The sequence below is a fragment of the Beta vulgaris genome, chromosome 8 (genome assembly GCF_026745355.1).
Source record: "Beta vulgaris subsp. vulgaris cultivar EL10 chromosome 8, EL10.2, whole genome shotgun sequence".
Classification (NCBI taxonomy): Eukaryota; Viridiplantae; Streptophyta; class Magnoliopsida; order Caryophyllales; family Amaranthaceae; genus Beta; species Beta vulgaris.
Window position 1 is genome coordinate 54,320,805 of NC_079209.1, and position 21,267 is coordinate 54,342,071.

Here is a 21,267-nt window from a genome sequence, read left to right on the forward strand (position 1 = left end):
TTGGATATTTTTAAATGATAGTTATAAATAAATAATATTAATAATCATAAATTAATAATAATAATATTAATTAATGATAATAATGATAATTAATAATAATTATTTTATATTATTTGTATTAATATATTAATACTTGATGATGATATATAATAACAATAACATCTAAGAAGTAAATTAATATTACTATTTTAATAATTAGATTTAATAATATAAAAATATTTAGTAATAAAAATAATGATTGGGTTGGACCGCGAAAATTACATCATAAAACGTCTTGACGCGATTTGATTGATTTATGGGCTAAAAAAGTGGGTTTATTTGTGCTTTGACCTAAACCGTATTCCTCCTAATAATAATAGTAATAATAATGAGTAAAACTATAATAAACAAAATAATATATAGAAACGACAATAATAATAATAATACTTAATAGTAATGATATATATTTAAATAATAATAATAATAATAGTAATAATAAGAGTAATTAGTAAAATAAATTATACCAACATAATAATAATATTTAACAAAATAGCTATAAAAGAATGGAGCTGAGCTGAACTGAGCTGAATTGAACTGAACTGAACTTATTAGAGCTGAACTGAACTGAAAATAAGCTGGGGAAAACAGGCCCTTAAGACCGTTAACCATTATCTCAAGTCTCAACAACTACTTTCGCCGAATATGCCATAGGTAACCTCTAAAAAAAGAATAAATATCTCCCTTAGAATATTTCCAAAAAAAATTATACTGGATAAAGTGGGATCATGGGCCCACATCAGCCCCTTGTTTTTTTTCTTCCTTATCCAAAACGATACCATATAAAATAACATCATAAGTATCCAAGTGTCAAGAATCAGCAGGTTCGGCGTTAGGCTCGGATGCACCATCTTTCCTCCACATTTCCCTCGTCTATTAACTTCTCTTCTTCTTTCGTGTCATCATTTCTCTCTCTTCTTTTTTTCCTTCTTTTTTTTCTCCTCTATCTCTCTTTTATACACTACTTCACTCTTTTAGTTGATCATCTGAAAATTTTGATCAAGAAGAATTGTTTTTTAAGGTAAAACCTTTTTTTTTCTCTTGCTTAATCAGCCAATTTTTTTAATTTCTATTTTATTGATTTTCTAATATTTTGACATAAACCCTGTTTTCTTTACTGCAAAAAGTATTAGGGGAAAATTCAGATTTTTCTTTTTTTTTTTTTGGTTGTTGGGTTTTTTTGCTTTGCTTTTTAGTTTTCTTTTTGTATTGGATTGGTTATGAAAAATGATATCTTTATTAATTTGATTATGATTTTTGTATTTTTTTTTTTGCAACCCCATATATTGTTAGTATTGTATGTTATTGATTATTTGTTGTTTGTGATAGCTTCATGATTCTTTGTAAAATAGGAAAGCAAAAATATTCTCAGTGTTTTTTTTGTTGGGTTTTTCTCTGTGATCATTTGAGACTTGATTATTTTATTTCTATGATTGTCAAATTTTGGGTATTGTGATATCATGATATGTTATTTTTTTGTGAAATGGTGTGGCGTATTAAAGTAAAATTAGTATATATCTCTTTTTCAAATGTCAAAGAGATTATTTTACAGCTTACAAGAAATATGATTAAAAATAGTGGAGGATTGGTATAAAATGTGTGATATTATGTTTCCTTTGTTAATCTCCACTTGGGTTCCTTATTGACTGTTGTATTTGTTTTAGATGTTTGATTTATGGTGCACTTGTGCATGTTTTATAGTTTGTAGTTTGTAGTTTGGACCTTCTGATCGGTGTTACATAATTCGCGATACAAAAATGGGTATAAAAACGTAATTGACTTGCTAAATTTGTTAGATTAGCCCAAAAGTATACCACTTGCATGTAACAATTTGTCTATTTCGGGTAACAGTTTGCGGATTTAGCGAATTAGGTAATTTTCCTTTTCCATATTTAATTTGATGAGCATTGATGTAATTTCTCATAGTTGTTGTGGTTAGTCGATTTGATGCTACTTGGTAAACATGGTTTGTTGAGTGAGTAATGGGAGCTCAAACTTTCATGCTTCTTTAGCAATAATCTGTGGAAGGTTTTAATCTAAGCACATTGTGCTACTGAAAAAATGAGAACTTTTTGAGATGGTCAATGATGACTGCTATGAATTTTATTTTTCATTGAATTGATTTATCACTTTTGCAACTGCCAGCTGGCCTTTACTGTTGTATATTCTACAGTTCTACACCTTATTTTATTTTTCATGAAATTGATTGATCCATGTATTCTTGGCTGTGTATTGATTTTCCTTCCTATCTTAGATGTTATTTTCTTAACTGTTCTGGTGATTTTTATTACTTGGTGGAAATGACTGGTCTACAATTATGAATTATGAGCTATATACCTTGAAAGATTTAGCATTCTCAGTTAAGAATGATATACATGAAATGGGCTTATTGGAGTATATAGCTCTGAGAGGAGTAAATGGGAGAAATTTTGTGGACGGCCATAGGAAATAAATTTTTGTTGACCGACCCCATAGTTTGGCATCAAAGCTTTGGCATAGGTGTTGTTGTAGTAGTTCAGGAAAGCCTATACTGTACATCCTGAGTGTTCCATACACCCAAAGCCATATTTTTTGCTTATTACACATTATTTGCTAATTTGGAGCTCTATGAATGAGAAATGATCAAAGAATACGTTTGGCTGTATGGTACACCGGAGTATATAGTATAAATTGCATATTTAAGTGAACAACTCATGTCATGGAGCCTTTTGTTTGCGATACATTATCTTCTGACTGATACCAATTAGCAGTTAGCAAGAGGAAATCGTATCTTGTCGCAGCATTTTTGTATTTCATCCTGTATGACTATATTGATTTAATTTACAATGATACAACTTATTTTTTGATGGATGAATTTCTGTTGGTTTAAGATTTGTTGACAAGATCAGGGAGATCCCACGATTCATTCTTATAGACATGGGGTTTGCATTTTTCCTCCAAAAGAGTTTGCCTCCATTTGAAGCTTTTTAGAATTATTTGCTGCTGCAATGGGTGGAGTTTGTTCAAGGAAGAGAGGTAATCAGGTTAATGAAGATGGTGTGCGTGTAGGGGTCAATAGAAGATACTGTAAAAATGGTAGTTCAAAATGGTTACAGGGCACCCCATTTTTTAGGACGACATCTGGTTGTCAACCAGAGGATGTTAGTTGCCCCTCTTTGATGGAGTTATGCATCCATAAAGCTCGCCAGGTAAGAGCTCTGGTGAATGTTAATGTCCTGTCTCGGAGATAGTTATCTACTAATATTTCTTTCTTTTGTTTGTGATGCAGGATATTGATAAATATAGCTCATTTTCGGTGCTGCCAAGAGATATAAGTCAGCAAATATTTGATGAATTAGTCCTTTCAAATTGCTTAACTGAAACTTCACTTGAAGCTTTCCGAGACTGTGCTCTCCAGGTGTGTCTCAGTTGACATTACTTTGGTGTGTTTTGTGGTTTTATGAATCTATTGTTGATTTAAGTGATTTTGTTTTCATGTTGATAGGATATCTATCTGGGAGATTATCTTGGAGTTGACGATGGTTGGATTGACGTAATCTCTTCGCAGGGATCGTCTTTACTATCTGTAGATCTTTCTGGTTCTGATGTGACAGATTCTGGGTTGGCTCTTCTAAAAAGTTGCTCAAATCTTCAAGCTTTGACTTTCAATTACTGTGATCATATCTCACAAAATGGCCTAAGGCATCTTAATGGTAATTTTTTAGTTGCTTGTGGAAATATTAAGTTTTCTATTAGTTGGTGGGCTTCTTATGATCTACTACCAGTATTATCAATTTATCTGCTCGCTAATGTTAAGGTTTCAATTACTGCTAGTTACTTTGTCACATTCTGTTGGGGCTTTGTTATTTTCTTATAAGTGGATGACCTTGCCTTTGAAAATTATATCATTTGGTGGTAGCCGGTAGGCGGTAGCTGGCTTGTGTCAAGTGGAGCAAGATTTAGAATAATACGGAGAAACATGAATATTTTGGCTCTTAAGGCCAGAACAGAGTCTTGTTTGATAGTCTCATGTTAGGTGGGGTGTACCTTTCTTGCGGAATATCAGCTTCAATGACCTCAATATGTGTAGGACTTGTAATGCACCTTGGAATTGGATGTTTTATTGACAATGCTATTGAGAGAACGAAAACACTTTTTATGCATTATCTATTGATCTCTGTATTTGAGTTGGGATTTTCTGCCTGTTAAGCTTTTGAACAAGGTAAAGTTTCATGCTTTAATTGACTTCTATCCCAATCTTGTTTTTATAAGAAAAAAAGAGCTATCCGTGTCATAGAGGACTGATGTTTTAGGAGGCCCTTTCTTGGTGTCTATTTCCAAGGGCAGATGAAGAGTATGGAATCACAGAGGTCCTCATTTCTTAGTTATACATCAGCTTAATTATCTGCTATCATTTCAAGTTATACCCGGAGCTCTGGTATTTGGCTTTTTGTATGGTAGCTGATAACATTATGTTTCTCAGGGCTTTCAAACCTATCTTCCTTGAGTTTTAGGAGGAGCGTAGCTGTAACTGCTGAAGGCATGCGTGCTTTCTCCAGCTTAGTCAACTTGCATGAATTGGATCTTGAGAGATGCTCTGGGATTCATGGTGGTTTTATTCATCTTAAAGGTTTGTTTTCTTATCTATCATATCATATAAGGAACTCAGGTCATCTTGATGCTGACACATCACATCCTAGGGTGAAGAAGACCCCAAAAGTTCTGATTTTGTCTTATCATTGAGAAAAATTTATCTTGACTTGAAACGCTACAAATTTCGTTGCCTTTGAGGCACTGAGGTGGCGCGTTAAAAGATCACCTTTGGGCTTTTGGCCATGCGATGTTGCTGAGCAGAAGCCCACAAAGACATTTGAGGTGCAAGAGGAATGCCTTTTGGCTGTTTTAATAAATTGCAGTAGCATATTATTCATTTATTGGAAAAGAGGTCATGAATGTCCAGTTCATATTATTTGAAGCAATTCGATTATCACTTCATTTACAAAATTTTCAGTGATGATTATTGTTTACATGATAGGATTTTTAGATTAATCTTCTTTACATGATGGAGTATATTATGTACTTCATCCGTGTTCTTTTACTTGCAATGTTTTGACTTTTATGCTTGCCGATATACAACTTTGACCATTAATATCTCTAATTATAAATTTGTGAAAATTATTGAAAGTTGAAATCTTGTAAATATATTGAGATAATCCTAACACCTTACATGCTAAAACAATATTATTCTCAAATTTCCAGTCAAAGTAAGTGTATCGATACAAGTAAAAGAAACAGAGGAAGTATTTACTCATGAAAATGTGCATCTTGCTTCGACTAGGCATTCGCTATCGCTTTGGCAAGCCTTTTTCATACTTCATGGCCTAGGCTCCGGGATGGATATTTCTTTGTGAATCTCATGCCTTCTAAAACATCGCTTCAGCATGCTTCTTTATTTGCAATATAGATCTTAGAATAACACTGACATCCCAATATGTCCCACAATACTCTGATCTATACCTTATTACATGAGACTCAGAGTCGTTTTACATGGTGCTCCTACATGTGGCCTCCTATCAAGTCAGAATAATCTTTTTCATCAGATATTGGTTATTTACTTTTGAAAGGAGCTCTTACTTGTTGCACGTATGATGAGAGATGTTGCTTTCATGTGTATGACAGGGTGACTCTAAATTACTCACAAGATGTGCTCTAGTCCTCTTCGCATGTGAAACAGTAGGTATTAAGTTCAATTAAGCCCTTCAACTTGGCAACATTGAATCGCTAAGGCCCAATGCCATCTAGGGACTATATAAAGTTATAAACACCTTTCTACAACGTGAGGGCCTATTTGAGTAACTGAGTGATTGTTGTTGATATTGTTGTGAGATTCTACTTTTTTTTTTTTCGATGTAGAAGCTAATATTTGGGAACCAGAAATAGTTTCTGTTTCTTTATTGTCAGTTTATGAAATAAACATGATGATGTACCTAATTTTATATGTAATCTATGTTGTGTATCTTTAAACTCTCAACCCAATATAAAGGAAATTGGTCATAGTATGAACAGGTTAAGGTTGTGTACTTGGACTCTCCCAAACCTGCCTGAAAGCTATTTGTGGTGTTGAATGCCGTTTATGGTGTACCTTTGCATACATATTAGAGTATCGAGCTTAGCTTAGAATTTTGATATGCAGTTCTGTTCTGGAGCCTGGATCATCTTCTTATAGCTGTGGAAATTTGCTCCTTGTGATGTAAGCTAATCTACTCCTATTCTGACTTTCTATGTTTCATGTACTTGTAGGTCTCAAGAAGCTCAAGACTCTTAACATTCGGTATTGTAAATGCGTTACAGACTCAGATATGCAGGCCCTTTCAGGTCGGTATCAGCATGGATAAAGTTCAGAGTGCCAGTCCATTGACTTAATCAATATAATTGCAATTTTGTACTTTGGTTTAAGCTAGATTCATGTAATGATTTTCCCCTTACTCTCTTTGTTTTGTTGCTCCAGAATTATCCAACTTGAAGGAACTTCAAGTTTCTTGCAGCAGCATTACTGATGCCGGCGTTGCTTATTTGAAAGGTAGAGATACCTTCCTTGCAATATCTGTTAATCCTGTATTTTGCTAGTGTTGACTCACTTTCTGTCTGCAAATTTTGCATCCCCTTTTGCTTGATTTTAGATGTGTTGGTGTGCAGCGCTTTAATGACATCATACTGTGTGCTGGTGGTACTTCGGTTTTGATTGTAACATACTTTATCTGTTAAATCTTGATGTTTTCCCTGTTCGGTAGAGTCTGCTAATTTGGACTTGAGGTATCTGCATGCTAAAATTTTGACTGTTATTTCTTTATCATCTTCTCTTCTAGCTTTTGGAGAACATGTTTATTGTTGTTGGAGAAATGAGGACTTTTGGTTTTCATTTGGAAGGAGGAATTAAAAAGTTAAAACATATTGAAGAAGAGAAGCATATTCTGCTTGGTACAAGCTGTTTGTAATATGAAGTTCTTTCTTTATTTTTGTTTTTTTTCCTCACTCCTGTATTTCATTGCTTGAGCCTTGAAGCTGTATTCATCCTTTAATATTATGTCTGGTAAAGTAGTTGGTTCGAATATAATGTCTCATAATGCACTTTGTCATAGTAATTGTGTTGATTAGTCTATGCCTATGTTAATCTTTTGTCCTTGATAATATAATCTGATGAGGCTAGCGTTCTCAGTATAGTTTCCCTAGTACATCAGCTGATTCTCCAGATGCTTCTGTGTCAGATTCTTTTTTGAAATAATATTTAGCTACTCTGAGTCTGATGGAACCTACTTCTTTTGTTGACAGGGTTGCAGAATCTTATCTTGTTGAACCTGGAAGGTTGCCAGCTTAGTGCTGCGTGTTTGAATTCTATTTCAGGTTATTTATGAGTACCCACCAATTGTATATTCCAAATTCAGAAACTTAGTAGCTGACAAGAATTCCCTTCCTCCTAAACGCTTGCTTATCGGGGATGCTTATCATATTCTGCCATCATAAACATTTGCACAGTGGTATACTTAAACTATTTTGTTTGTTCTTTGGTCCGCTGACTGAACATCTTGACGAGTCCACGGACATCATTATTTGTGGTCTCCAGCCTCTGACCTAGTGTAGGGATATATTGTAAGCTTGGCAGAATCATGGATCAAGTCTACAATTCCTAGAAGCGTATTACACATTAAATTTGCAAGATGGATGAAGTGGGCAGGGAAATGAAATTAGAATTACCATCCTCTTATAAATGGAGAATCACTATATGTTTCATTTGTGGAAGGGGGAAGTCTTGTTCTCATTCTTGATTAGATGATTTTATCTTGATCCTATGGCAAATCTTATGGCCGAAAGATGTGCCTAAAATTTTATTTGTGTCGATGCAGCTCTTGTGGCTCTGTCATATCTGAACCTAAGCAGATGCGGCTTGTCTGATCATGGGTGTGATAAGCTTTCTGGTTAGTTTTAGTGAGCTTCTTTAAATGGAAATGGATGTGCTTCACAATTTCTTAAGATTCTGCTGCTATTTCGTCTTACCTTCGAAGCTTAAACCATTTATTATCTCACAGGACTTAAGAATTTGAAGGTGCTCAACCTGGCCTTCAACAACATAACAGATGCATGTTTGGTTCATCTAAAAGGTTATGATTGCTACCTGATTACTTCCCCATGCATCATTCTCCTTGTGTGTACTTAGTATGTAACTAATCCGTGCATTGTGCTCTCGGGAGCAGAATGAATTGTGCTTCCACAATACAAGATAGAACATTTATGATAACGAACATTTAGCGGTTGAAGTGGAACATTATAAGAATTCACTTGCGAAAACGAACATTTTACTGTTGAAGTGGAAGTGTGGAACATTACAAGAATCCAATTACAAAAATGAATATTTTACTGATGAAGTGGAATATCTTTACAAGGGAATAAACCTAGTACTATTAAACATAAACAAAAGTACAAGGAACAAGGGAAAAGAACAATTTTTTTAAGCAATGACCTTATCCTCATACATTTTTGGTCTTCCATTTGAACAAGTGTGAGTTATATATTTTTGTTTTCATTATATTCAATTATGTGTTCAAACATATAAAAGTAACATGTACTATATTAGGACTAAAAAGTTCTAAGTATAAGACTTAAATAGAACATTTGCATTGGGAATATAACATATTTTCATTAAAAATTTGGCTTAAAAGGAACATTTACTTAAATAGAACATTTGCTCATCAAATATAGAACATATTTTCATGGAAAATAGAACATATTTTTCGTAGAAAAGTAAGCTTTAAACGAACATTTTTTGAAATAGAACATTTGCTTATCGAGAATAGAACAATTTTCACGAAAAGTAGAACATAATTTTCTGCTGAAGATTAAGCTTAAAACGAACATTTACTTATTGAAAATAGAACAATTTTCACGGAAAAATAGAATATATATTTTGTTGAAAAATATGCTTAGAACGAATATTTGCTGAAATATAACATTTGCTCATAAAAAACGGAACAAAATTATTGGGTGCACCGTGGGCACTGTGCTCCTGGGTGCACATCAGAATTTTCAGTATGTAACAGTTCTCTGCTAATTTCTGCCAGTGACATCACTTATTTGGCCCTTTTCTTTTGCAAAAGATATATCTCAGTTTCATCACGTGTAAGCTTCTCCAGAGACCTAAGATTGATGACGTGCTTTTAGACGATCAATCGACTAGATAACCAATATTATAAAAGTTTGCTACAGTTTAGCCTGAATATTCTAGCTCTCTCGTTTGTGGTAAATATCGTCAATCAGAATGGCAATTTTTCCTAGTGAACTTTTACAAATGGAGAAAGGTTCGTGGAACTATTTGCCTTTTGTTTGGATCTCTATTGGCTTCGCAAATGAATACCAATTGGAGACATTGTACACTTTGGGATATCTTCTATTTTGATGCGTTAAACATCCTAAATCTCAATATTAGCATCTATGGACTTCTGCATTCTCTCTGTCAGCATCACGTGTATTTTTTTCTTAACAATCTTTGGACTTCTGCATCCTCTCTGTTAGCATCACATGTATTTTTTTTCTTAACAATCTTAGCACTTCTGTTGTTAGTTGCTCATTTACGGCCAGTCTTAAACCTTTTTTTCTTAATTGTCTGTAGAAATGCATTTTTATTTTAATATTTTGAGTTGGAACTTGGAAGAGTCAATGGCTTGTGACTTCTGAGGATGTTTTGTCCCGTTTCGTGCATGATTTCAGGTTTATCAAATTTGGAAACTTTGAACCTAGACTCCTGTAGAATTCGTGATGAAGGACTTGCTAACCTGGCAGGTTTGTCCTTCTACTCCCCCTGCTTCTTTTTTTCACAATATTATATGTCTTGATGTCCACTTGGACATTTTTAGCAGTTCATTTTTTTTACCTTGATTACTTAAAGCATGTGATAATAGTGTAAATGCTTTGTGTGTATTTTTATGGAAAAAGTGCTTTCTTAGACATGCTTATCTTTTGTTTCTGATTGGTTAGACGATGTATTAGTATGATGGTACATTTCAACCCATTTTTATGTATGGTTGACGATCCTTGCCTTTTCTTCTTATCATCCTTCTAAGTTGTATATGACCCATTTTCTGGATGATTGGATATGCAAGTGACAGACTTGTGAAGTCTGATCATATGATGTTACTTAGGTTTGCTTTATATTCTCCATGAATTCTGAGCTTGCAGATGGAGTATGTGAATCGAATGTTGAAGCTGCTATTCATGTCATTATCCTTTAGCTTCTATATGCATATGGTTATGTACTTGCTGTGGATCCAATAATGGTGGTTGAGTAGTGATGGAAAATCAAGTAGGTGGAGATATAAGTTTCTTCTAGGATTGTGATTTTTGTATGTTTATACTGTCTTGCCTATGATGATAAGGGCCATTTTCCATATGCAAAATGCAATTTTTGATTGTTTCACTTTTTCTATTAACTGGGAATTTTTAAGAATTAGAGTTACTGGGGTGGGCTCTGAGGAAGGGCTAATGTTTAATAGGTATGTTTTGTCTGCGTTTGGGAGCATTTGTATGATAAAAAATTCTAAATTTTATGAGTAGGACTTTTGCTACTGAGAAACTTGGAGTTATCAGATACAGAAGTTGGAAGCAGTGGACTACGGTATCTAAGTGGTAAGGCATCATTCTCTTGTTCTTTATGGCAGCGTTTTGGGGGAATGTCTCCATGGACTGATTAGGATTGACATGGTCTTGTTTGTATCTTTATTGTACTTTCTAGGTTTGCTGAACCTCGAGAGCATAAATTTGTCTTTCACTTTGGTCACCGATGCTGGTTTGAAGAAGCTGTCTGGTTTAAGTTCTCTCAAGTCACTAAACCTTGATGCTCGCCAAATTACAGATGTTGGTTTAGCAGCATTGGCAAGTAAGCAGTTTTGTTTCTGTAGAAGTGTGTTGATATAGTGAATATGGTTTTTAATTACCGTGATTTGTCCAACCTCACTTCTGTGAGGAACCTGGAACAAAACTTCAAATTTTTTCTGGTTGATACATGGATTTCTGTGTCTCGGAGTTTTCTGTTTGAGTCTCATTTTTTATGTTGCAGGTCTGTCTGGCTTGACTCATTTAGATCTTTTTGGGGCACGAATAACGGACTCAGGGACGCAATATTTGCGCTGTAAGTCTTGCCATCTTTTCTTGTTGCATTTAGTATCTACATCACTGCATTGGAATACTGCTTTGGCATTAATATTGTTACTGTCTGCTACTTCACATTAGAGATCAAAACCAATATTTTACCTTGTCTTTCTTTTAAATCTAGTCTGATGCTTAAGTGATTCTTACAATGTTTATGAACTCTTCTAGTGCTTGTGACTTCTTGTTGAATTGTTGATATATGGAAGTACTGTGGTGGTACTAGATGTGCTGCTGTCACTCTCCCCTATGTAGGGAAGTGAAGGCTGGCCAAATTATTCTGTTCAGTATATCTAGATATAATGAAACTTTGGCTTGTTTCCCTTTTCTAGTCCCAGGCTTTGTTCTCCTCACCTTATTTTCGCTTGTTTCGGAAACCATTAAAAGTTCAGACAAGTTTGGGTAAAAGATAAGTTTAGATAAGATGTGGTAAGGGCTTGTAAGTTCAGATAGGTTAGGGAAAAATAAGTTTAAACGAGTTAAGCGCTAGTAAGTTCAGATAAGTTGATGTATCATAGCTAAGAAAATCAGATAAGTTAAGTTCAGGGCCAATAAAGTTTACCCAAGTGCAATTCACAACTACAACAAGTTGTAAAAGGTTAAGATAAGTTAAATTAGGGCCAATACGGTCACGTAATCTCAAGTGATAACCAGGTGAAGAGAATGCGACACTTGATCCTTCGCCTCCTTTTTATAGTGTATGGGCTAGAAGAAAAGGTTGGTGATGCTAAACGTAGACATTTAGATTAGTTATACCACATATGACGTATAGCATGATAGTCTTGGTTGAGATAAGGGAAATCCGGCTGGGGAGAGTGTTGATTTGCATTATTTCTTCTTGTGTACAGTGATGAAGATTGCCATGTGCTTTAACTTTATACCATTGTTGCAGGTCTCAAAAATCTCCAGTCACTTGAAATATGTGGTGGAGGCTTGACAGATGCCGGGGTGAAGAACATCAAAGATCTTACTTCTCTTACACTGCTTAACCTATCTCAAAACTGCAACCTCACTGACAGGACCCTGGAATTGCTTTCTGGTACGTTTTCGTTGTTATTCCAGATGGAAAACACTTGCATTGATGATCTCTTTCTATCAATGAACTTTAAGTGATTCTTTGAGTTGGCTTTGATAGAATTTGCAATTGTCAGTTTCACTTCTAAGTTAAGAACATATTCCGTTTTTGCTAAAAAAAACATTATTAATTAACTCAAGTGATTCTTTGAGTTGGAGGTGTAATTTTGTTATGAAGCACATATTAAATCAACTGGTTCTGGTTTGACTTGTCTATGCTACTTTAAAGCGTTGAAGTATCCCATTTATCTCGGCCAACTTTTCATTAACGTTACCAAGTTTTCATTGGTTCATCTACATCTTTAATGGGCTTTCTCCCCCTCACCCTGCCCCCAAGAAATTAAAATTGGGATGTTGGAGATTTAGTCTGGCACCTTAATCGAGCAAGGAAAATATGGATGGCTACCATGTCAATACGAGAATATGTGAACAATATGCTTATCTTGGTAAGAGATTTGGTTCAGCATACGTTTCCTAGAAAATATCCCCTTTTTTTGTTCTTCTAGTAGCACCAACCAAGAATTTGAAGCCATGTTACTTTCTTTTTGTATCTGGAAATTAGTTGGCAACAGATTGCCTTAGAATATAACCACCACAACTCCCTACTTGAGGGTGACAAGAGTGGAACCCGGAATCTCATGGTTGGAAGGTAGGAGGAGCTCTATCGTGGAGCTCCCTACTTTATGCTCATTCGAAGCCACATTATTTTCTACTTAAAACGAAATTCGAAATTCTTGGGTCTACTTGCTCATATCTTGCTGTTCCTTTAAACTCGGTGCAGGATTGACGGGATTGGTATCTTTGAATGTTTCAAATTCCCGTATAACAAATGACGGGTTGCAACACTTGAAGCCTTTAAAGAACTTGCGGTCATTGACGTTAGAGTCCTGCAAGGTGACTGCACCTGAGATAAGGAAGCTCCAGACGTCCGCCCTTCCTAATCTGATCAGCTTCCGTCCTGAATAAGATCTTGCTGCAACTGTAAATAGCTTATTTCTGCCTTGGCTGGCATTGTATATATTGACGGGTGGGGAGGAATAAATTTTACTTCTAAATTAAGATTATGATTATGATTATGATTACGATTATGAAATGAATGGGAGCCGTGATCTTGAGAAGAAACTTTGATGGATTATTGTAAATAGTTTGTTTTCAATGCAATAGCCATGCATCTGAACCCTTGTATATAATGCTTTCAGTAGAAAAAAAAAATGGAAGTGGTATCATTTAGATGTTGGCACAAAACACTATGTTTTTTATATCAATATTTGAATTTCAACTTGATTTATACCAAACGGAGATTAGTTTGGGGAATTGAGGGACTAGGGACTTTTGATTCCCAAACAATAAGTCGAATTAGTCAATCAATAATGATGTTTTGAGTGAAGGTATAGAATGTGTAGATTAAGAGTATGGATGTAATCCCTCCATTTCATTTTAATCTACACATTTACACTTTTCACGCATGTCATTGCGAAACTTTGAGGATATATATCTTTAGTTTTGTGTCCATAAAAATTATAAAAAGTACATATTAATAAAATACATGTTATGATGAATTTAACAAGATTCTACATGACTATACTTTCATTCGCGTATAAATCATAAATGATGGTTAAAGTGAAATTTGTGAATAGTGTAAAATAGCAAAGTGTAACAATTAAAATGAAACGGAGGGAGTAATAGTAAAATTACAATTGTGGATTATAATTATTGAATCCAGCTATTTTCACTATTTTTATTTTTTTTGATTGGGAAATTAAGTCAGCCCAAGGGCTAACCCCTACCAAGGCTACTAGCCTTGTAGGAACTACCAGCACATTGGCTGGTAAAGCATGCAACGCATGCTAAGGAAATACCCCAACATAATGCTGGGGGCAAAGATCGAACCCCTGACCTCAAGGATCAGAAGGGAGTGCTCTACCACATGAGCTATTTTCACTATAAGGATGACTCGGTGTCAACTGTCAAGCAGCGTATTCATTCAACGTTAATTTGCAATTAACATATGGAGCATAGACAAAAAAGAACAAGCAGTTAAATTTACAAGGATCTAAACAAGAAATTGTTGTAATGGATGATCATACTTTGATACAAGCCTTTCAAGTTACAAAAGCAGAGGAAAAACCTTTTTCTGTCCACTTGTTAAAACAAAGGAGCAAAACTGAAGGAAACAAAAAAACATGAACATCAAACAGAAGCTATTTCCTTTACAAATTAGTTACAAACCAATCTATATGCAAATTCTGTAGGAATCAAAAATAAAAAGTTACAAAGTTTACAAACCAATCTTTTTGTTTGGGAGGGAAGGGTGGGGGTAAGATGGTCCTAATTCAAAAGCCTCGGCCGAGCTTGGTTATTGCCCTGAGAAACTCCCCGTCCTTCCTTTGTCTGTGCCTACGACTTACGAGCTCTCAATCCTAGGATGCTGGAATTGAGAGGCGTGTGCATAACCAACTTGCCATGCCTCACGGCTCATAAAAATTGAAACTACTGGTACACAAATACAAAAGCTGAACTTGCTGAAAGGATAATATGATAAATGCTTTCTATTAAAAAGCCTTTTAACTTCTTAATCTCTCCCCTGAATATTGTATAGAATGTACAAGATCACAACAAGATTGCAACTGATTTCCCTTGTCCAAGTGAGGGCTCTGTAAATTAATATAGACGAAATAAAGAATTGTGACATCTGCATAAAAAATGCAGAAGGATCAGCTAACTTAGCTAACCACAAGTTACTCCAGTACGTGTATAGGAATAAAACCAGGGGAAGAAAAAGGGGAAAGTATACAACATAGTTCAAAGACATACTCCACAATTTTTCTATTGCTATCACCATTTGAAACTTTTAACATAATATTTAGTCCATCAATATTGAGCAACAATTGTAGATATATATTATATCTCATATTCATGCTATGCAAAAATTTATCTCGACTATGCATACAAATATATCTGGATTCACCAGCTTACAGATAATATTTCTATATCATCACTAAGATTTGAGATTTTCTGGGAAGCCACCAAGCTCACAGCACGCTGGCCTTTTGGCAAAGGAAGTGGGAATTATCTCATAGATATCTGCCCAAAACACTGCCCCGTTTTAGGTGCTGTTCCATTTGATTTATTTGTGACTTATTTCAGAAAAAATTAGTTTCAGATAAGTTCATCTAAGTTCTAATAAGGTCACATAAAATAAAAGTAGTTAAATAGAACAGATCCTTAATGGTTGTAACACACATAGAGACATCATGAGTAGCATCATTGAAGCCAATTCCTCAGTAGGATGTCAAGAACCCTCTGGAGATTGGACTTGGCGGACAGGACCCAACTAAGATGTTGCCACATTAGGTCAGTTAAAGTAGAATCCAAAAACATTGCTCATGTCGATATGGGGATCTAATGTATAAACACACAGCAGGATGAATGTATTAGAACTTTAACATGCAAACTATACTCTTTACTCCAGTGAGAAGAATAACCTGGGTGTTTATGTTAGTCTCCTATCACCTTCCCAAGTGAAATCCCCAGATGTTTCCTTCTCTTTTTAAAGGAGTACTAAATTGTAAACTTGATCACCCCTTCATTACCAGCTTGAGCTACCTCTCTATGTGTTTGCAACTTTGCATTAGGCAATATTGATTTATTGACAATACATTAGCGCTTAAAAGGTAGCGATGTGTTACTCTCCCCTTAATGAATCATATAGAAGGGAATGCAAGGAGATTTGTGCAAACATCTCTCCATCTTTGCTCATGAAAAATGAACAGCTACAGAATTAGCATTGAGAAGGACTTTGGTCTTGAAGCACAAAGAAAAAGCATTAATGGCACCAGAAGGCTGGATGACATGAGTATAGATGACAAGACTTCAATAGAAGCATCAAGCAAAGCCATCGTAATAGATTTTAATATCTAGGAAAGGATTGTGGATAAGGTTTCTGCTTTATAAAAAAAATTCAACATTGTTAGGAATCTATAATCGACTCCTATGAATTTTCTTATTTTAAATGAATGTTGTTGGCACATCAGTCTAATCTCCCCTGATCATGTTAATTTCTGGTAACATATCTAGAGGCACTAGGATACTTCCAAAAAATTTCATTAGTGTAGTGACTGCTAGCATACATCTAGCTGCTAGGAGCTTAGTAATCACCAATAAATAGGTAAAGACAAGCTACTGTTTCTAGCATATAAGAAGTTAACCAAACAACCATCCAATATAGATCCCGGCATCTCGCTATAAGCATAAGTCCATATCTAGGCAGCCTTACCTCCACTAACTCAGAGCTAGTTGAGAGAAACAAGCAATTAACCAGTAATCACAAAAAAGATTGCATATGAAAGCTACAGAAAAATACGAGAGAAGCACTGCTTACCTCAGTATAAAAATTGTACAGGTCTGGATAATTAAGTACTTGGAACTTTGGAAGTATCCTAAGTTGTGGGACATACTTCATCGCATATTTGCATTTGACAATGTCCTGGTCATGCCTGATCGAGTGCATAATAGATTTTTGAGATCCGTCTTCGCAGTAATGGTTCAAGGCGGAATGACGAAACCCCGGTGTACCACCTTTTTGCTTCATCCATGTCGTTCCATGCTTGTACAATCTCATCAATCCTGAATCCTACACCTATAACCATGACAAATTGTTAAGCCAAATGGCATAAGGTAAGAAATTAATGTGAAGTCGAAAATTTTCTGGTCACACTACCTTCTAGTCCAGAATCATTAGAACAGTGATTTTTCACCATTACAGCTATATCAGTTGGAGAAGCTCCTGCAACTTCAAATTTTTCAAGAGCAACCTCCAGACATTCATGCCAAACTGGCAGGCCTAATTTAAATTCCATAATAGATCTTTCATAAAGCATGGTCCCCCATAGAACGTTAATTTGAGACCTGAGAGTCATGGACTGGTCTTCACAATCGATGGTTGATATATCTTTAAATAGACGATCAAAACCCATTTTCTGCATCTGAAGATGGCTGGCATGGCCATTGCTGGGACTGGAGAGTAAAGTTTGACGCTGCAGCTCTAATTCCTCCCACATTAGCATGCCTTTTTCTATGTTTTCTTCGGCATTGTTAAACAGATCAAGAACTTCTGTTGGTGACCATGTGTCTAAATCAACATTGCTTGCAACTGCATAGTACCAAGCAAGTTTTGCCTGCTCAAACTGCTGCAGTGCTAATGCTAGATGTCCTTCATAGAAATTTGGCTTTATCTTAATAGCTTCTTCATATTTCTGCCCGGCTTTCTCATACTCCTGTTGGGCCCAATCATAGGCAATTTTTACCTGATCATGCATTGTTTCTTGTGTTGAATCTTCTGCATAATGTACTCGCTTCCTTGCCTGTGCCATGTGAATGTTTCCCCAATTAAACAATGCCAATGCTGCCATTTCCTGAAATTTTTCAGCTGCTGAATCAAAAAGGTCCTGAGCTTCTTCGCAGCTAACTGTCTCCTCCATGGCCTCAGAGTAGAGCTTCACCCCCACCTCATGAAGGTTTAGGTATGCATCAGAGCTGAATCCAACATAGTTCTTGAACAAGTGAGCAAACTGGATTATCCATTCTTCAATGCACAGCGTCCCCCGGTTCTTTACTCCCTTTTCTCTATCACTTCCGTTCTCAGACAAATTATTGACTTCTGCATATCCATCTTTCCCTCTTAAATTCTCATAAAAAGGATCATGCTCCGGAGTAACTTCTACTATATAAATCTTCACAGAACCTTGGGGATCAGCAGATGCTTCAGCCCATCTTAGCTCTTCGTTAGTTGTAATAGTAATCATATCGCCCTCATCATCTTTGTATTTCACAAGAACTGCCTTTGAGTTTGGAAATCTATCCTGTATGACCTCCCTCAAGTTCAAGAGACTACAATTTACAGGAAGTTGCGCCCACCTAATATCCTCTCCATAAACTAATTTCACATTTTTCATTTGCACATCTCCATTTGCATAAGACATTTTCTCCTCAACCACCACCTTATCCTCAGCTTTCTTCTCCATCAGATCCTCAAAATCTCTTTGTTGATTTTCTTCTTCATTCTTTTCTATACCAGTTTTCAGCTTCTTCTTCTTTTCCTGGGATCTAGCTTTCCTTTCTTCTCTAACCTCCTTTTCCTTATCCTTGGATTCTACTTGCTTCTCCTGTATATCTTCCAAGCACTTGCCATCATCTTCTGCTTTCTCCTGTTCAATTTTCGAGTTCCTTTTCTTCTTTGACTTCTCTTTCACTGCTTTCGGCCGAGTTTGAGCTCTAGGAGATTCGATGTTCTCAGGAACAGGATGGTCAAACACCCTATCACCTCTACTATCTATAGCCTGGTTTACCCTCTCCGCTATCTCCAAGGCAGTAAGATTGTTCGGCTCCATGGACAAAACTGCATTGAGATCTCTCAAAGCCAACTCCAACCTGTTAAGCCCCTCATAACACCTAGCCCTCTTTATAAGAGCCTTGCTGTACTTTGGAGAAACTTCGAGAGCTAAATTACACTCGTGCACAGCACGAGGATAATCACTAATACCCATTTGCATATAGCAAGCAGCCGTGTTACTCCTAAGATAAGCAACATCTACATGATTTCTTGGTAGCAACTTGAGTGCCTTTTCATACTTCAACAAGGCTCCTTCAGAATCCCTCCTCTGAAACAACCTGTTCCCCTCATCCTTCAACTCCTGTGCCATGGCAATGAAGACTTCTGTATCCTTATCATACGCCCTCGGACTATTATCTGCCATTCGAGTTTGCTTTTGGATCACATCTGCTAATTTCTCCTCAACTTGTTTTTTCTTCTTCACATTTGACCTCCCCATTGCATTCCTACCAACCCAAAATCACAAATTTTCAGCTCAAGAACACTATAATCTTTTCCCTCCTTACATATACATCATGATCTATTCCTACATTACTATAGCTTTCCTTTATTAACTTCAAATTTTTAACCATCTTTTGACAAAAACAATATTATCAATTATACTATCATCAAAATACTTCAACATTATTGAAAGAAATTCATGAACCCAATTGAATCCAGTATTATACTAACAAAATATCATCAGAACCAAGAGAACAACTTCTACACATTACAACCCCCGAAAATCATAATTGCATATTCACATTACACCAAAATGGGAACAAATTAAACACCAAATTAAACAAAATATAAAGTATTACTTACAAAGAGGCCAAAAACTTATCTTCTGCCAAAAAATTATTTCCTGCACAATTACACCCACCAGAAAGAAATTGGATAGAGAGAAAACTGAAAAGTGAGAAACTTGAAATTGAAGTGAAATAGGAATTGCAAGATATGTAAAGAAAAACCCACAAATGGGTCCTCCTAGATCAGTATTTTTTTTATTTTTTTTTTACAGCTTAGAATCAAAGCCACAACAAAAAGATAAGAAAAAGATGTAAAAGTTTCAATTTTTATTTTTTAGGAAAGAAAAGAAGACAATCCCATAATTCAAAATCTCAAATAAATACAAATTGGGAATTTGCCATTTTCTCTCAGATGGGTGGAAATTTAGGAACAGAAAAGAACAAGAACAATAATTATCTTATTCTTAGAGATTGAAGGTCATATGAAATTTTGAGGATGATATAAATAAATAAAGTTTCGATTTTGGATCGTTGAAGAAATTTGGTAATATTGAAATATTCTTTATTTATCTTGAAATGTTCTTTTTTATGTATAATTTTAAGAGAAAAAAAAGTGGGAATATTATAAAAACACCAAAGTATGGTAGAAAAGAGAAATGGGTAGGCCAAGATGCACTCTTTCTCCATGTTTCTCTCTCCACACACTATCTGAATATCGGATTCCCTTCTTTCTTTCTTCTCTTTATGTTTTTGGGGTGGTGTTCACGTCACTCATACTCAAATCTCAAACCCACCCATGTGTTGTAAAGAGTAATCAACTGACCAACTCCCAATTTTCCAACTAACAAAAGTCGTTTGGACAGCGGCTGGATTTTATCCAAAGAATTTTTTGCACGCGATGCGTGTTTGAATTTTTTTTTTCAAAACAAAAACTCGATTGTCTTTAGCATAAGAGTAAAAATTTGAACATTAGACATACGAAGTATAACTGTTTTTAGTTGCAAAATTTGATTGGTTTAATTTATGTTACTTAAGTCTCTCACCATTCTTTTTTTTTTTTTTTTTACTTTTCAAAGTTAAATTCTATGAACAAAATAGAAATTTTATTGAATTTATTTATGATTTCTAATATTATAATTTTTCAAGTTGATTTTTGAATTATGTACAGTACTTCATAAATTGTAAAGAAAGTGGACACTTTGATTTCAAGTCAATTTTTTCATAAGTAGTAGTTTGTCAGTGATTGTTATAATTATATTTTTGTTTGAAGCCCCATTTGATTTGTAAGTGAATTTGTAATTTAGAATGAGAAGGGGGTAACATAGTCTCTTCATTTGGGGACACCATAGCTCCCTCCTTCTCTTATATAATAGAGATATATTGTACTTTAATTCTTGAATGATATTTTACATAAACATTTTTACCTTGATAATTAATTGCTATTATATAATAGAAAAAGATAGGTCTAAATGTATGTAAAAAATTTAATATATGTAAGAAACACTATTAAAAAAGTAATTAATTTTTTTTCCATAAACACTATTACATAAACATTGTCTAACTTTCAAATTCTGATTTCACTATAAATACACATCCATTTTTTAGATTATAAAAAAGAAAGCAAAAAATTAAGTATTGGGGTTTTGAGTGATTTGGTGTGAAGTTAGCAAAAAAAACTTTGTAATTATATAGTAGGTTTTTTTTAATATTTTGTTGTTGCAAATAAGAAATGATAATAGATTAATGATAAGAAAATTAAATCTGAGTTTAATGGTTGTGTGGTTAGATTTGCTTATTTGCTGCAGTTATGGTTTTATGGATAACAAACCTAACATTCTACCCCTCTACCGCCATCTCCCCGGTAAA

The 21,267-nt window shown here is 35.0% G+C and overlaps 2 protein-coding genes across 3 annotated transcripts; one reads left to right on the forward strand and one right to left on the reverse strand.

The window, feature by feature from the left end:
• Positions 1–896: 896 nt before the first annotated feature.
• On the forward strand, positions 897–13,566 carry LOC104901907 (uncharacterized). 2 transcript variants are annotated; one of them, XM_010689531.4, is made up of 16 exons: positions 897–1,057; positions 2,907–3,224; positions 3,305–3,433; positions 3,521–3,728; positions 4,499–4,645; positions 6,316–6,390; positions 6,524–6,595; positions 7,345–7,416; positions 7,917–7,988; positions 8,100–8,171; positions 9,775–9,846; positions 10,618–10,689; positions 10,796–10,939; positions 11,120–11,191; positions 12,101–12,247; positions 13,064–13,566. In XM_010689531.4, the coding sequence occupies exons 2-16, from the start codon at positions 3,024–3,026 to the stop codon at positions 13,246–13,248; spliced, it is 1,740 nt and encodes a 579-aa protein (XP_010687833.2). In that variant the 5' UTR covers positions 897–1,057; positions 2,907–3,023; the 3' UTR covers positions 13,249–13,566. The 2 variants fall into 2 exon arrangements, with proteins under 2 accessions (XP_010687833.2, XP_048490526.1); XM_048634569.2 differs by lacking the exon at positions 897–1,057 and having other exon boundaries at positions 1,324–3,224.
• Positions 13,567–14,336: 770 nt separating this feature from the next.
• LOC104901908 (hypothetical protein) lies at positions 14,337–20,172 on the reverse strand. The gene is made up of 4 exons (XM_010689534.4): positions 19,478–20,172; positions 17,003–19,119; positions 16,664–16,921; positions 14,337–14,974 (listed from the first exon to the last, which is right to left on the reverse strand). The coding sequence occupies exons 2-3, from the start codon at positions 19,110–19,112 to the stop codon at positions 16,773–16,775; spliced, it is 2,259 nt and encodes a 752-aa protein (XP_010687836.2). The 5' UTR covers positions 19,113–19,119; positions 19,478–20,172; the 3' UTR covers positions 14,337–14,974; positions 16,664–16,772.
• Positions 20,173–21,267: the final 1,095 nt, after the last annotated feature.